Source organism: Marmota monax, unplaced genomic scaffold, assembly GCF_021218885.2.
Source record: "Marmota monax isolate L192 unplaced genomic scaffold, Marmota_monax_Labrador192_F-V1.1 WCK01_AAM20220418_F8-fsc00022, whole genome shotgun sequence".
Taxonomy (NCBI): domain Eukaryota; kingdom Metazoa; phylum Chordata; class Mammalia; order Rodentia; family Sciuridae; genus Marmota; species Marmota monax.
Window position 1 is genome coordinate 16,602,800 of NW_026695215.1, and position 11,823 is coordinate 16,614,622.

At 46.6% G+C, this 11,823-nt stretch overlaps 1 protein-coding gene across 1 annotated transcript in view; it reads left to right on the forward strand.

Annotated features, from left to right (window-relative positions):
- Rbp2 (retinol binding protein 2) overlaps positions 1-4,822 on the forward strand; it is a 29,071-nt gene extending 24,249 nt beyond the window's left edge. Inside the window, exons 4-5 of the mRNA XM_046431833.2 lie at positions 2,874-2,975; positions 4,583-4,822. Of these exons, the coding sequence (XP_046287789.1) occupies positions 2,874-2,975; positions 4,583-4,633 (153 nt within the window). The 3' untranslated portion in view covers positions 4,634-4,822. The remainder of the gene's footprint in view (positions 1-2,873; positions 2,976-4,582) is intronic.
- The last annotated feature ends 7,001 nt before the right edge of the window (positions 4,823-11,823 follow it).

Sequence of the window (11,823 nt, forward strand, 5' to 3'; positions counted from 1 at the left end):
TGGGGCTCAGCTTCTCTCTTTTACTCTATGCAAACCTGCTCATCCCTGGGGCTCCTCCCTCCTCATCCTCTTCCTCAAAAGCAACCACTTTGCTCACTTATATCCACTTCCTTCCTCAGCCTCAGGATATTTGAGAACCTTTGAGTCTGTTCCTTAAACCTCCTCTGACACAGGGAGGAGGGCTCCAACCAAAAGCACACTGAGTTGGAGACTTTTTAGTTCAGTTGACCTTGCTCTTCATGCTGCTTCTCCTTGTCTATTTTGTGAAGGAATAAGTCTATCATATGGTAAGTATCTCCACGATTCTTTGGAAACCAATTTACTTTAGGGTCAGAATAACTTCTCATCTTGCTGCCCAATATGAATTATTGAAATAAAATATTAGGACAGGTCCACTTGGGCTAACTTTTTTTTTATTTCCTTCCATATACCATAAAATTTTCTGAGCCCCTAGTATATGCCAGGCATCTGTCAGGAGTTAGAAAATTATGAATCAGATCCCCCTTCCTGTCTTCGGGGTCTTGAACTCAATGGGGAAGATGGTCAAATCGATGGACGGTAACCATACCTTGTCCATCTTGATGGTCATTGTGCACTGTTTGGGGACCTTCTTTAAGACGAGGGGGCAAGTGGATTTATCTCAAAATCAACTGTAAAACCTATCCAGCAATACAGGTCACTGTGCTGAGTGTGGTGTTGCAGAAGTGCACAACAATGTAGCCTTTCTATCATGGGGCTTTCTGCCTATTGAGAGAGATGGGCATCAACTCAACCAACGTGTATTAGCGACCATCAGGTGCGAGGCCATACAGGAGGAGGGAGAGTGGAAGACAAGAGTTCTATGTCATCTATTTGGGAGAGATCTCCAAGTCCTAGACCAATGATGGACAACAGCAAATGAGTATTCCAGAGATTTCTCCCTCCCTGAAGATTGAAGACAGCATCCTGTGACTAGAACTTCTCTAAGACCTTGGAAGATGTGAAGCCTTGAGGGAAAAGGAGACTTACTTTCCCTTTAGAAAATATGTAGAATTTTCTTTTCAAATTTGTTTTGGGAATAGTAATGCATGCAAAAATCTAAATGTCCTTCCTTGGCCCCCTGGCTCAGTCCTTCCTTAAGGAAAATCACCATTAAGGGCTTCTTTTACCTCCTTGCAGGGAACACATACAAACATCTCCGTGCAGGCTTCCCACCCCACCCCCTTGTTTCATGCACGGGCTCTGCACCTGGCTTTTTTTTTTTTTTAATTTAGACAATATGCTGTGGCTGTGTTCTTTCATTGGCTGCCTAGCAGGGAAGAACCACACCATATTTAACCAGCCACGCTCTGACAGAATTTATGAAGCTTCCAGTCCTTTGCTGTAACAAACAATGCTTCAACGCACTGGGGAGGAAAATGGGGAGGAATAAAATTGTACATAAAGTATATAATATGGTCAAGGTCAAATATTATTTTAGAAATAGGGAGATTTAACAATCTGTAGAAAACAGATTTGTGCCGAAAAAAAAACAGACTTGAATGCACAAGATATTGGGGAAAAAAAAATCAAGAACCCACAGGTCAGTTTATCACCAACTGGGTTACAAGATAGAGAAAAAAGTAAACGTCTGGCCTGTAGCATAATATTGCTCATAGAGGTATAAGATGGCTCACGCATACTTACAAAAAAACCAACTAGCATCAGGGTAATTCCCAAGGACAAAAGACAGCAGGTGCATAAGCAGGTGTACTCTAGTCACAGAGGCAGGTGACCCTGGAGGACCACCTGGGGGAATGGGGATGTGCAGATGGTATTAGGAAGGAAAGTGGAGAACAGAAGGAAGAATTTGGAGGGTGTATAATTGTAAATCTGTGCACAGGGGTGGGAGTGCTCTGGGGTTCCAACAGGCCTTGCTGGTCAGCTCAGCTTGGTGTCCATCATGAGTTCTACTGTTGTCCCTGAGCTACTGAACAGTTGGCCTCATTGCCTGGAGGGAACCAAGGACCAGTCATATGGTTCTAGATAAAAACACTGGCAAGAGAGCCATGAAGGTACCTCCCTGATTAATTAAGGAGCTTCTCTGCCTCCATTTACATTCTACAGAGGACAGTCCTGACAAAGTGACTCCTGTAGGAAAAATTCCCAGAAGTAGAATTTCTAAAAGATAATATGCAATTTTGTATTTTGAAGGGGAATATAAAATTGCCCTCTGAAAAAGTTTCTGTTCCCACCTGCCAGGTATGAGGGTACCTGCTTCTCCACGTTCCCTTCCAACTCAGTGTGTTAGCAAAAGTCTTTGTCTTTGACCACAGGATGAATTGTATCTGAAAAACAGTCTTATTAGCATTTGTCTTATTTCGAGTGAGGTTGAATATATTTTTCTTACGTTGAAAAGTCATCTGTTAGGGTTTTTTTCCCCCCCTGGTACACTGTTGGTGGCCTTTGTAGACATGAACTATTAGGTTGGCAATCTTTTTCTTATTGACTTACAGCAGCGCTTTATATATAAGGAAATCAGGTCTTTGGTGCGACACTATAGTTCTTTTTCTTGGTTTGTTATTTATCTGTTGACTTTGAGGAACTTCCCCCTTCCAAGAATTTTACGTTGTTAACCATCAAATTTGTCATCTTTTCCCCACTGGCCTGAAATGCTATCTTTAATATATGATAAAATGGTAGCATAAAATTCTTTAAAAGAGAACAGAGGGAGCCTGGGTCAGTCGGTTTAGCTGGAATGGGGGGTGTGTGTGGAAAATGAGATTGGGAGGAACTTGGCTGGCTGAGTGCCAGCAGGAGCTGGGCAATGGCTGCAGGGATTGTAGCTACAGCTTTTGGCATATTCAGTCTCTCAAGACCTCACATGTGATTTGCCTGGGAATCTGTCATTGCAGACGCTCATCACCTGGGAAGGCGATGTCCTCGTGGCTGTGCAGAAGGGGGAGAAACCGAATCGTGGCTGGAGGCAATGGATAGAGGGGGACAAGTTGCACTTGGTAAGTCCTGAGGTCTGCCTAGCTCCTTCCACTCTGCCTACACGAACTCCCGTGGCCACCTGGCCAGGGGCTTTGACAAGAAAAATGGCTCTGTGCTCCTCCCCTGAGCTCCAGCCAAATGTATGTGGTCATATAGTTAGAAAGTCATTGCCATCTGGCTCAGGGGACTCCAGGAAGAAAATCTATATGGCTGTTTCTGTGAACGACCGCAATTAAAAAGCAAGTTGAAAATGCTGAGTTAGGAAGCCAAGATCCAAGGAGAAATGCAGGGAACCTGTTAAAGACCAACCAAGGGGAAATGCGAGCCACAGAATTAAAATGCCCTGGAGGAGGGCAGGACCAGGCCTTCTCTCAATGACCATGGGATGGCTTGTGGAAGGGGGAGCTTGGGCCTGGGCTGCCCCAGGCACTGACCTCCCATCATGAGGTATGTCTGCCTGACCCCCAAATACTTCAGATTAATTTGGCACTAGAACAGAATAGTAGGAACAATGGCCGGTATCTTCAAATAAACTATCTGGACAGCTTAATTTTTCATTCTTCAATCTTGAAGGCAATTTGTAAGCCCAGCATTCAAATGCTGAAAAATGTTTCCCTCCTTCATGAATCTGTTAAATCAATGTCTGCTCATTCATTCTCCTATGGAGCTGTTTGGTTTGGGTTTTTTTTTTTTTTTTTTTTTTGGGGGGGGGCGGGTTAGTGCTGCAGATTGAACCCAGGGCCTTGTGCATGCGAGGCAAGCACTCTACCAACTGAACTCTATCCCGAGCCCAGGCAGGTCATTGGCTCCAGTGTCAGTATCCAGGTCACCATGGTGCCCTTCAGAGCCAGGCTTGCTTCACCGGAGGTCTTTATTTCAGAGGCAGTGTCAGCTGATGATATATGGAAAGCATTCTCTGTGTTTTCTACTGACAGTTTTCCCTACCTGCACTGGTTTATATGATGGATTTTTTTAATTGTAGTACCATCCCAGTGGTACCTGGGGCTGAGACAACAGATCTATTGCCAACTGCAAAGAGCATGGTAGTCTTCCCCACATTCTTTTTTCCTCCTTCTTCAAAGATCAGTGAGGGGCAGATAAGATCTGGGGCTCTCTCTATTTGGATGAAAAGCAGTACCTGGTCAGCCAAAGGGCTAGACCTGGAGGAACCATGCTGCAGCTCACTGTGCCCCTGCCAGGCACTAGTATGATCACCAGAGCCCAGAAAGCTCACAGAATGGAAGGGCAGCTCATCCTCCCCAGTCCTGGCCTTTCTAACACTTTTGCATACTGGATCCTTCCTCTCCTTGTGACTCCACTACCATTTATAAATTAAGCCATGTTGCTTTAATCATGGGAGCAGGAAAAATCCCACCCAAGAGGGTCATTTCTTTACATTTTTCATTTTTATAGTTGTTCAAGCTCAATTCGAGTGTCAAAAATCAAATTACTGCTATCTGCAGGGCATGCCGGTAGATTGGGTCTGAGGAATGCACTTTGCCCAAAATGACTAAGTGTCCTCTTTATTCCAACCCCCAATCCCTACCCCAGATACCACAAAGGCCAGGTGCTGGGTAACTGGAAATCCTGGCTTATTAGCCACTCATCCAATTTCTGACATTTGCAGGAGCTGACCTGTGGTGACCAGGTGTGCCATCAAGTGTTCAAAAAGAAGTGATGGGGCATGGGACACCTGCCAAGATGTAGAGTTCTCTACGGCTTCAGGAAGCAGCATGGGGACCCTCTCACTCCTGATGGAGCCCCACTAAGGTCCCTGGATGTGTTTTAAACAGAACGAGTGTAATAGTGACAAGCATATTCTTCCCCATTTGAAACCTGGCATTATTAAATGGAAAAACAAAACTCACTCCCAGGATTTGAAACCCTTTATATCTATCTCCCTTTATTTCTAGATGGGTCAGTTTTGCCCACAGGCAAAGGAAGTCACTGCCAGTGTGATTTTTTTTTTTTTTTGCATGGCTTTACCATTAGTTGATTTAATTTCGTTTATTTGTGTGTGTGTGTGTGTGTGTTGTTGTTGTTGTTTCTTTTTTTTTATTAGTTGGTCTGTGGGAGTGGCAGCAGAGGACTTTTTTACTGAGAAACATTCTCTGGCCAGCACGATATCTCCTACTCTTTTTTAAACATCCCCCATTTGAGAGACACCCCTTTGGATATAGCACATTAGTTCTCAAACATTCTGTTTTAGATACACACGCCTTCCAGACTGCACCTTGCCCTGAGCAGACCACACAAAGATGCTCCAGAAGCCCAGCAGGTCTGGGGTGCCAGCTGTTCTGGGCCCTTTGCACTTGGTCCCTGTATCCCAGAGTGCACATCCATCCAACCTCATTATGTTTTCTCCACAGCGCCCCCCTGCAGGGCACTGTAGGCATTGCACCAAGAGGCCTGAGTTCAAGTCAGGCTGTTCCACTTATTAGCTGGGCCAGGGGAGCGGTGGGCGGCATGGACATATCCTTTGGCTTTTCTGCCCTCGTTTTCCTCTTCTATTAATGGAGAATACAAAAATAGCATCTCCTTCACTGGGCCACTATGACAACTAAGCAAGTTAACAGGCATAACACTTGCAATGGGGCCAGGCACAAGGTAAGGACTTGGTCCCCGCTGGCTCGGACACTCCTGCTGAGCTGCTCCCCTGGGTCCTGGCCAGGGGATGCTCAGTGGTGATGGGTCAACACTGCTGAAGCCTCCTGGTGCCTTCAGAACCTTAGGCTTATTGCTGTGGGCAGAATCGTCTTTTCCTGCAGGATACACAAAGGGAATCATGCACCTGGAAGGACCGAGGGCCCTGGGCCCATGGGATCAAGACCATCTCCTTCATCCTGCTGGAAAGAACCCAGAATCCCACCGGAGGCAAGCTTTTCCTTGGAAATGCTCTTAGGTTTAACCGAAGAGACAGAGCACCTGGTATTAGCAGACTATGGAATAATTTGAATGATCATATTTTTTTCAATGATCTTGGGCATCCTGGGGCTAGGGAAGGATAGGAAAGCTAAAATCCAGCCATGTGGTCCAGGGCCAGCCTTGGCTCAAGCCTGTGACCTGGCGGCCATGCAATGGGCCTCTGGTAGCTTGTGCCTCCCCACGACCATGCCACGTACCTGCAACAAGAAGCCAGGAAAGTGCCTATCTGGAGCTTTCTGCTGGCTGGGGAGCCATGTGAGGGACATAGTGCTCCCGCAGGAGCCCTATGAGTCAAGTCAGTGAGAGGTTCTAGGGAGGCAGGTAAGCCTCCAAGCAGATGCAGGCCCTGCCCCAGGGAAGACAGGAGTGAATGAACAGACTGTCATGAATGCTCTGTCCCTACTTTATCAGAGCTTCCCCAGACAATGCCCCTCCAGTCTTGCCCTTGCTCGCTGCAAACTCAAAGGACCTCTTCTTTGTCCCTATTGAATCACATAGTGTCTGAAGCCCACTGGAATCTAGCTATAAAATGTTCTGTGCAGGGAAGGGATTTTTGATCCTGGATTCTGCAAATTGTATTCTAGTGGCTGTTAGTCACCCAAGATTTTGTGAAAAGGCCCATGGTCATATGTGGGGAATTATATCCCCTTCCTAAAAATTCATAGAGAACATTAGCATTTTTAAAGGCACCGAAAAGTTCTGCAGCAATGGAGTCTAGGCTCTTAAACCACAGGCCCCCTCCACCCAACAGAGTGTTGCTCCACAGAAGAACTGTTCGAAGCACTAGTAGCACTGTATTAGAAGCACTGTGCTCATTCCCTAAATATGGAGACCTCTTTTCAATGACAGAAAACAAACAATATAACTTAAAACTCTCATTTTCCAAATGGAATAGTCCCAGCATGTTTTTCCTATTTGTGAAGAGTAACTGAGTGTGTTAGTTTACGTGTGTGGCAGAAGACTGATACTAACAGTATTCATTCTACTGATCATTCTTTTTTAAAATCAGATGCATCTGAACTTGAAGAAGTAAAATTTGCAGTCCCATTTCAAAGCCAGGACAGATGTTTTGGGCTATGGCTTCTCTTACATTCCTGCACCCACAAGCTGTTCCCTGCCTCCTGTTTCTGGTTCCTCAGCTTATTCCAAAACCAAATCATGGCAGGACTGCTTCACCCCTGCCCCAAACAGCTTCTCTGGAGCACAGTGGAGGATTGCCTTTTGAAACCCACTAGGACTTGTCCTGGGGAGGGGAGGCCAGAGGGAAGGACTCTCAGAACCTCAGAACCCCAGGGAGGGTCATGACCAGGTTGCAGTTAGCTATAAAGCATGCAGGCCTGGTCCTGAAAAGTTAAAGAAAACCTGTCCCATGCAAATCCCAGCTCATAAACAACATTGCAAACTGGCTGGAGCACGGGTTTTGGCCTCACCCCTTGGTTCAAATGTGGACCCCGCGACCCTCCAGCTGTGTGGTTAAATGCAGTTACCTCCCCTCTCGAAGCCTCCGTTTCCTCATCTGTAAAATGAGGACTATAGAAACTGCTTCAGGGGACAATAAGGGTTGAGTAAGATCCTACCATAGCCCCTGAAACATGTCAGTTACACACACACACACACACACACACACACACACACCTCCAATGTCACATATTTATACATACTGGTGTGACAAGGTAGTAATTTCCTTCATTAAAAACCTCCATGCCTCCTCAAAGCTTTACACTGGGGTCCCTTACCAAAGGTGTTTTCAAGCCTGAAGATCTCCAGAGGACTTGTTCAAACCAGATTCCTTTTCTGTCCCCTCCCAGATTCTGGTTCTGTAGGCAGGGTCAAGACCTGGGCGTCTGAACTTTTTCCAGGACCCATGTGAGTCTGCAGCAGGCGCTGGGCACCCCTGCCTCACGGATCGTGTTCGACATGGATCCGCCCACATCCACACAGGCACCTCCTCAGACAGAAGCCATCTCCACGGGCAGGTGAAGGTGGCCAGTGGTCAGGGCCTATGAGCTCCTCGCCATCTTTCTGCTGATGCACATAAGGCTCCACTGGGTCCTGTAAGGAGGGAGCAGCTTTGTGATGGGGAGGTGTGTAGACCCTGGACAGGGGCAATGGACAATGGAGACAGGGGATGGCAGAGAAGGTACCAGCACAGAAAGAGTCAAAGAGGCAGAAAGAGTCAAAGAAGATGGATGGGAGCGTGGGCACCTGCTGATGGCGGGAGAGAAGAGGGCAGGCCTGTGAGGTTATTAATCAGGTGTGAGCAGGCCATGAAAGCCTTGCTCAGCTCAGGCGGGAGGGAGCCAGGGAAGGCTTTGGAGCAGAGGGATGTGACCCGAGACCTTTGGACCAGGACAGCACGCCAGCCACCATTGGCAAATGGGTAGAGGTGGGGGTGGTTTAGGGTTAAAGTACTTCAGGGGAACATCAGTGAGGGACCCTATCAAGGTTGGGCTGGGAGTGACCACAGGAAGGGAAGGACAGGAGAGATGCTTAAAGGAGCCACTTCCCTAGAGGATGGGTGTACAAAGCTTACAGAGGAGGGGAGGACACAGAGATGGGGCAGGAGGAGGTTGGTCCTTTGCGGTGGCAGGAAGAGCACAATGCGTAGGGGAAGACCATGGGTTTGGGTTAGGACTGGTGCATGTGAGGCGACAGAGCACTGATTGCTGAGCCCAGCAAGCCCTGTCCCCACCACCCACCACCACCCTCCATTAGCTCAATGACGTAGAATGGAGGGACAGATGTGAACCAATCCTGGTGTGTGCGAGAGCCTAGACTACAGCCGTAGCCAGGTCACAGGGCCTTCTCTGGTGTTTGTTGTTGGTCTCTCCAAAGCCCAGGATGTTCCATGTAAATACAACCAGGCAAAGAAGGCAGAGCTATGGCACCCATGGCACTCAAGGCCCAACCTGGGCCCCCAAGGGTCTTCATGGCAAGAAACCAAAGTAGTTTACAGGTTCAACCCTTTATTAAGCATCTCCTCTGTCTCCGTACGAGCTCTTTCCAGGATTATGGTGAAGGTGCCCATTTTACAGGTGAGAGAACTGAGGCTGGTACTGGACCAAACGCACATCCAAGTAGCCATAATTGTGAAGTAACAGAAGCAGAATTTGAAACCAGTAGGTCTCTCTCCAAACCCAGGACCCTCCACACAGGAGGCACTGTGACAGGGAAAAGGCAGGCCTTCCACAGAAACCTCCAGACCCCTGGCATCTTTAGAGCCCTCTAATCCCACTGCTTCCCAATCATTTGAAATCAGGCTTTATTTTTCTTAAATCAGCATTCACTTTAAGTCTCCTTCAAGACTAACTCTAGGGCAGACAGGATGTCATTGGACATGGTTAATTTGCATTCTCTCTGGCGGGGGTTTAGGTCTTGCCTCTGTGCAGAGCCTAACAGAACAGATGGACAGAGCTGGCCTTCCAGAGCTGATTCTTCCACTTGAACCTGCTATTTTTCCTTTAATGATTTGTGATTGATGAGAAGGGCAGAGGTTGGGGATATTTCATTTTGGCTCACTGATCATACTTTTTATGTAGATACATACAATTAGAAGCTGCAACTTGAGAAAACTAAATGAAAATTAACTAAGCCTGAATTTTCAAGAATGTTAAAAATTATCATGGATTTTTCTGGGATTACCCCTCATATTGGTTGCCCATTGTGATTCTGCATTGCTATAATTTTGGAAAGCAAGGGAGGAGCACAAAGGGGAATTCCTGAAAGAGGTGGACAAAATCCCACCTTTTTGAAATATTACAACAGAAAATATACTTAGCCAAAAAGATCTTTCTGAGGTTCTACCATGGACAAGTACTGTATCAGAGGCTGGAGACACAGAATGTATTAGTCTGAATCCTGAAGTAAAGAAAGAGAAACCATGCCAGGTATTTCACATGGGGGGAATTTAGTACAGGGGATTTGGAAACACTGAGAAGCCAAAAAGAAGATAGTGAAACAGTTTGGAGCTTAGCAACATCAGGAATCTACCAATAGCACTCGGTATTGAACACAGCAAGGAAAGTGGTGTTTTCAGAACCAGGAAGCCATGGCTGCCAGGCAGGGCTGACCACACAGAACAACTAATCAAGAGATCCATTCACTGCCAAAATAGAAGAAGAAGAAAGAGTCAGGCAAACATCTGGCTTCTCCTTTCTTCCTACTTTCCAATCCTTCACCATTGCCCCCATTGGTGTAAACCCCATACACAGAAGCCTGTTGTTGCCAGGAAGCCTGAGAAATATAGTTTCCTAAAGTGCAGAGCAGACCAGAAAAGGTGACTGACAGCCAGCCAATAGACACTGAAGGTCACAGAGGTGAGTACTCTCAGATTCTGTCCTCTAGGAACATCAATCAGACCACTGCAAGGATGTGAAAGACTGTGGGAATCCAGAAGTTCCCCAAGCCCAGCCAGGAGTGGGAAGCCTTCCCATTAGCACTATTGCCGGACCTAAGTTTTAAAGAGTGAATGTGGGGCTAGAGATGTCACTTAGTGGTCGAACCTGCTTGCCTAACATGCATGAGGCCCTAGGTCCAATCCCCAGCACTGGAAAAAGATAACAGTGGATGTGGTTTGGAAAGGTGCTGTATTGGTTAGGGTTCTCTAGAGGAACAGAATCAACAGGAAGTATAGTTTTAAAAGGGGGACTTATGATGTTGGCACATGTGGCACATGTGGATAGTCCACAATGGAGGACGGCAGGCGGAGAGCTGGAAGAACCAGTAGCTGTGCAGTCCAAGAGACCAAAGCCCTAGAACAAGAGGGATCAATGGTGCTACCCTGGTCTGAGACCAAAGGCTTCTGGAGGAACTGCTTTGAAAGAGTGAAGAAGCAAGAATCCGATATCCTCAGACAATCACAGCAGCAATCAAAAGAATCCATTCAAGAAGAATCCAGCTTGCATCTGCTGCTGCTTCCTTGTTTTAAGCTTGTTCTTCCAACTTTCCTTCCATCCAAGCCATCATTCTATTGGTCAGTGCTGCCCATGCTTAGGGAGGGTCTCCATTTCAGTTGGCTAACCCATATGCCAATCATTCCTAGACACATCCTCACTGACACACACATAATCCTCTTAATCTTTGGCATCTCTTAATCCAATCAAGCTGACAACTGGAATTGACCATTACAGATGCTCTCTGGAGTAAAGGGAAGAGACACCTTGTACGACCTGGTATTCCATATGCTTTACATATACACCTTGGCTGTCTGCAACCTTGCACAGTGGCATTACCCCCACTTAACAAATGAGGGTACTGAGGCTTAGCAGGGTTTGACACACATGTCCAGGGTGACAGCCAGGGCATGGCTGTCCAGAGTTGGAATAGGGTCACAGAGCTCTGTCTCTTTCTGCATCCCAAATTGCAAGTGACTGCCTTTTGTTGTCTACCATCTGTCTTTGGGCAAATGTGACCTTTTCCAAATGCAGATAAACCTCCATCCAAACCTTAAAGGACATTGAAGTTAAGCAAAGAATGCACTTATTGGATTGGAACAAAACAGACTCTTTTATTAGCCTAATTACTCTTAACTCCTATTAAGTGTGTAAAATTTCATTGGAAGTGTTTTCTTTCATTAAAGTTCATTGTTTTCAGCTTTAAAAGCACTATTTTAAAACAAACATCCCTAGAGACCAGGCCTGGGCCTAACCACAAACCCACAGGCCAGGCCGGTGCTAGGCAGGTTTCTCACTGACTGGGGCTGGATGTGTTCAGGTGTGAGCACGTGGGTGACTCTGAGCCTCCGTTCACAGTCCTTTTCACACTTGTATTTATTCACATATTTGATACTGTTGGCCATTGTCCCCAACCTCCTGAGCCATGGATTCCACGGGGGCTGAGGTGGCTCTACTTTGTGTCCTGCTTGCTGTGTGTCCGATGCCTGGGGGCTTCTGTCCGTTGCCGTCAGCGTCACAGTCCACCATTCAGCATTGATTGACCACTTCT